We start from the raw sequence: 5,000 nt of genomic DNA, 5'->3' as shown, positions 1-5,000 counted from the left end.
CAATGAAATAAAGTATCTATTGCAATAAATCTCAACCACACAATGACTATAACAGAACACACTTAATAGCTTTAACTTGTATACACTGCATCCTCTACGTGGGTGCAATGTATACAAATACTATAGTAAACATGGAGGAAATAGCTCCATTATTATTTGAGAGTATATAAAAAAAAGTGGTAGGCAAGTAGTCTATATCATTTCCTAATGCAAAGTTATCTTCAACAAAAGTAAAATCATAAAGGCAATTCAAAGACAATCCTTACTAGTGTGGAACACTTCCAGACCTGTCTTAAACTTTGGTCAAGCCACAGACGAAAACTGGGTGTTAAAGACATTTCTGTGAGAAGTCATACACAAAATTAAGAAGTCACAGATCTTTTATCTGCCACAGACAAAATTAGAGCATCAAAGATTTTTTATCTGTCAGACAAATCCTAGAGTCTATGACATTTTGTGAATTCTGCCCCAGAAGATTTGGAATGAAAAAGAAAAGAAAAGGGAATGACATCTGTCAGCCTAAATTAACAAAGCATGAGCTACCAGCTATCCCTCTAACATTTTATATCTCCCCCTACATTGCAATTCCTGTAGTAAATAATGTTATAATAACTTTAGCAAACTGCTGTAATTACTGTACAGCACTACAACAAAAATTAGGCCTATTTTTAGCCCTACCACATCTGATACACTCAGATGATGACCGCAAGGAGAGGGGAATACATCCCCTTGTGAGGATGAGATGGATGTAAACCCTTCATTATCTTTTCAATGAAGAATTTGTTTTTTTTATTTATTCATCTTTTTCTATTAGCTTCTAAATTAAGCAAAACCAAAGCTGACATCTAAGCCTCAAAAAATTACCCCCCAGAATACACTAGAATACATAAGCAGAAAAAAATGAAAACCTGGCCAACTGATAAAATGACAACTCTCAAGATAAAGACAAGATCAGATAGAGTGTGGGAAAATTATATACTGACTGGACAAGACTCCTCATAGCTACTTCTAATCATATTTTCAACACTTATCATAAATCCTGACACAGTTAGTGGAATTCCTACTAAAAAACATAAAAGAAAAATGGCAGAAAAAAAAATGCAATCAAAATGAAGAGTAGGAGAATGGAGAGAAAAAAAAAAGACAAGAATACCTACAAATATCTCTCTTCAACTGATTTTGAACTAAATGGTGTGCAATGGTCCTAACCATGGACATTCAACAAATCCTAGAACAATTTGGTGCCCATAACGACAGTTCTCAAACACAACCTTGAGCAATAACGAGCAGTTCTGGTGCTCAAAATTAGCAAAATCATTAATCACTTCACATACTCCTTTGTATCTCAAGACACAACAAATCAAGCCAAAATAAACATATCAAAGAGAAATTTGAGTCCACTCATCTCAAGATACTGTCAAAAGGAGATTCATCCTTTACTGCTTACTAAGGAAGGACAAGAAAGCCTTTGTTTTGAAGTCACACTTGGTTTTACACAATACATTTTGAATATATGAAACATTCTTATGGGGAATAAATAGATATACATTTGCTAAAGATATGAGAAAACGTTTACACAGCTCGAGCTTTTATTCATATTCAGTTCTAAAAAAAAAAAAGATTATTGCACAAAAAGACAAAAGTATCAGGTCTATTAAAACAGCCAAGCAAGTCAAACAACAAAATATATGTAACAGCAATTCAATATTCCTTTCCATAGCCTTATATCCAAAAACAATTTATCAGTAGAAATAAAAATTTAGACTAAATAAATCAAAATGCAAAAAATAAAAAGGCAATGATAAAAAAAAATAAAAAAACATACATGTGCTTCCCAAAGCAAGAGCTTCAGCTCACCTGATAGAGTTTGTGGTTCTGGAAGCGCAGTGTTTTCATGTCCATCTCATCGAGGGTGGAAATGGAGCCCAGCTGGATGGGCTCAAACTGCACCTTGAGGTTCTTGGCTGGGGGGGATGAGCTGGAGCCCCCATCCTCCAGTGGTCTTTTCGACATCTTGGTCTACTGCCTGCACGCAGCAGCGACCAAGCCCAGACCTGCAACAGACAGGGAACGGGAGAGAGAGAAGGTGAAATACAGCACTATATAGAGGTAACTGCTAAAAAGAGTGAATAAGAAAATGCTGAAAACTAAACACTGTAAAATGTAAACTATGAAATATAAAAATACAATTTAAGCAAGAAGTACTAATTAATAACAGTACTATTCAGTACCATCAAAAGTTCATTTTACCTGATAAGATTATATATTTTTAAAGTACACATGGTCTAGCTTAACCCAAATGCCCCAGGAAAATGATATGTTCATTGTAGTATTATTTTGTGAAATGTCTCTGCATAATGATGGCTCTGCAAGTGGCTAGCCACAAAGGAGTCATTAGTAGACCTTATGCCATCATCGGATTTCACCTTTCCTTGAATGTTTTTTATTTTACAAATGCTACCAATATCAATGGCATTATTTTCATTATAGACATTATAATTATTATAGTGTTATTGACATTGCTAACAGGAACATCAAATACCAGAAAATATTTTTTTAAACTAAGGAAAAGATTATATAGGCAGGACAGGTAATAATCATAACTGGCTAACTAGTGACATAGTACTTGTGGAGTAATCTATGTGTAAAAACAATTACGATATTAACCCTTTCCTGACGGGTAGTATTCATAGTGGCCCGGGCCTCGCTGCCGGGGGCTTATATCGTCGCCCTAGCATGCGCACCGCTCATGCAAAATACCTGCATCCCATGCCGTTTCTTCGTAATACTACGAGCATATGTTGTATTTTCAGTTATCATTATTTTCTAAAGTCTCTACTTGCCATACTTCCTGATAAATCAAGATTGATGGATATTTTTGTTGTTATATAGACTCCATAGTTGATCATTATTCACTCTATAGTCTAAATAAAATAAGCAGTGTGTGGCATCATGGGGTTGAAATCATAGTTTTTTTTTTTTTTTTTTTTTATATAATAAAAATGAGTGTTAAAAATGACTTAATCACACTTTCAGTGGCAGAAAAATAATATTTTGCTGTGACTGTAACAAAAAAAAAAACTAATGGCATGTCCATACATACACCATGGCATGTACGTACATGCCCCTGACAGATAGTCCAAACATGCCATTGCATATGCGTATATGCCACCCGTCGGCAAAGGGTTAAACTGGGCATGGCATACACATACATGCCATCCCCAGCAGCTTGGGGTTAAAAAATATGACAAACATCAACAGCAGATATATGATGCCTATACACTTGCTAAATATCAGATATTTACAAGCAATATTATATATATATATATATACATATATATATATAATATATATATATATATATAATAATATAATATATAATATAATATAATATATAATATATATATAATATATATATAATATATATAAATATATAATAATAATAAATATAATATAATATATAATAATATAATATATATATATAAATATAATATATATAAATATATATAATATATAATATATATATATATATAATATATATATATATAAATATTATATAAATATATATATATATATATATATATTAATATATATTATATTATATATATATATATATATATAAATAATATATATATATATATATAATATATATTATATATTTATATATATTATAATATATATATATATATATATATATATATTATATACATATATATATATATACATATATTAATTAATATATAATATATATATATACATATATATATTATATAATATATATAATATATATATATATATATATATATAATAAAAAAAAAAAAAAAAAAAAAATAAAAATAAAAAAAAATATAAATAATAAAAAAATAATATAAAAAAAAAAAAAAATAAAAAAAAAATTAATAAAAAATATTTATATATATATATATATATAATATATATATATATATATTATATAATTATTATTATATATATATTATATATATATAATTATATATAAATATATATATATATATATACATATTATACTAATATATACTATATATATAAATATATATATATATATATATATATATATATATATAAAATGTGTATGTATATATAGATATATAATATATGTATACATATAAATCTAATACCAAGTCACCGTATCCTTAATAACATCCAACACCAGACTTCACACACTTCAGATCATGGCAAGGTGTAGGTGTAGTTAAAAATGTTAGCGGATTTCCATCAAATAAGTTTATGTATATATGTGTGTGCTTATACATATGTATATGTATGTGTAAGTATATATATGTATGTGTATGTGTGTATGTATGTATGCATGTGTTTATATACATGTATGCATGTGTCTATATATATGTATGCATATGTTTATATGTATGTATGTATGTTTACATACACATATGTATGTATGTATGTTTATACACACACACACACACACACACACACACACACACACACACACACACACACACACACACACACACACACACACACACACACACACACATAATATATAGATAGATAGATAGATAGATAGATAGATAGATAGATAGATAGATATATATATATATATGTATGTATGGTTATGCTTATATATATGCATGTGTGTATGTGTTTGTTAATATAAACTGATGTATATGTATTTATATATATATACATATGCATGTATGTGTGCACTTATATATATGTGTATGCATGTTTATTTACATGTATGTATGTATGTTTATTTACATGTATGTATGTATGTTTATTTACATGTATGTATGTGTGTATGTGTGTATGTGTGTGTGTGTTGTATATATGTATGTATGTGTATTTATAGATGTGCATGTGCATGTGCGTGTGTGTGTATGTGTGTGCGTGTGCGTGTGCGTGTGCATGTGCATGTGCATGTGTGTGCGTGTGTATGTGTAAAAAAATAAAGAATAAAAATAAATAAATAAATAAATAAATAAATAAATAAATAAATAAATAAATAAATAAACTAAATA

At 28.5% G+C, this 5,000-nt stretch overlaps 1 protein-coding gene across 2 annotated transcripts in view; it reads right to left on the bottom strand.

The window, feature by feature from the left end:
- The window catches only part of LOC119579229 (E3 ubiquitin-protein ligase Bre1-like), a 28,549-nt gene that overhangs the window by 22,759 nt on the left and 790 nt on the right, over positions 1-5,000 (bottom strand). For both annotated transcript variants that reach the window (XM_037926965.1, XM_037926966.1), the window contains exon 2: positions 1,858-2,054. In XM_037926965.1, coding sequence (XP_037782893.1) covers positions 1,858-2,013 — 156 coding nt within the window. In that variant the 5' untranslated portion in view covers positions 2,014-2,054. The remainder of the gene's footprint in view (positions 1-1,857; positions 2,055-5,000) is intronic.

Source organism: Penaeus monodon, chromosome 12, assembly GCF_015228065.2.
Source record: "Penaeus monodon isolate SGIC_2016 chromosome 12, NSTDA_Pmon_1, whole genome shotgun sequence".
In the NCBI taxonomy this organism is placed as follows: domain Eukaryota; kingdom Metazoa; phylum Arthropoda; class Malacostraca; order Decapoda; family Penaeidae; genus Penaeus; species Penaeus monodon.
Note: the sequence above shows the minus strand (reverse complement) of the source record. Positions and strands in the feature narration are given on the sequence as shown.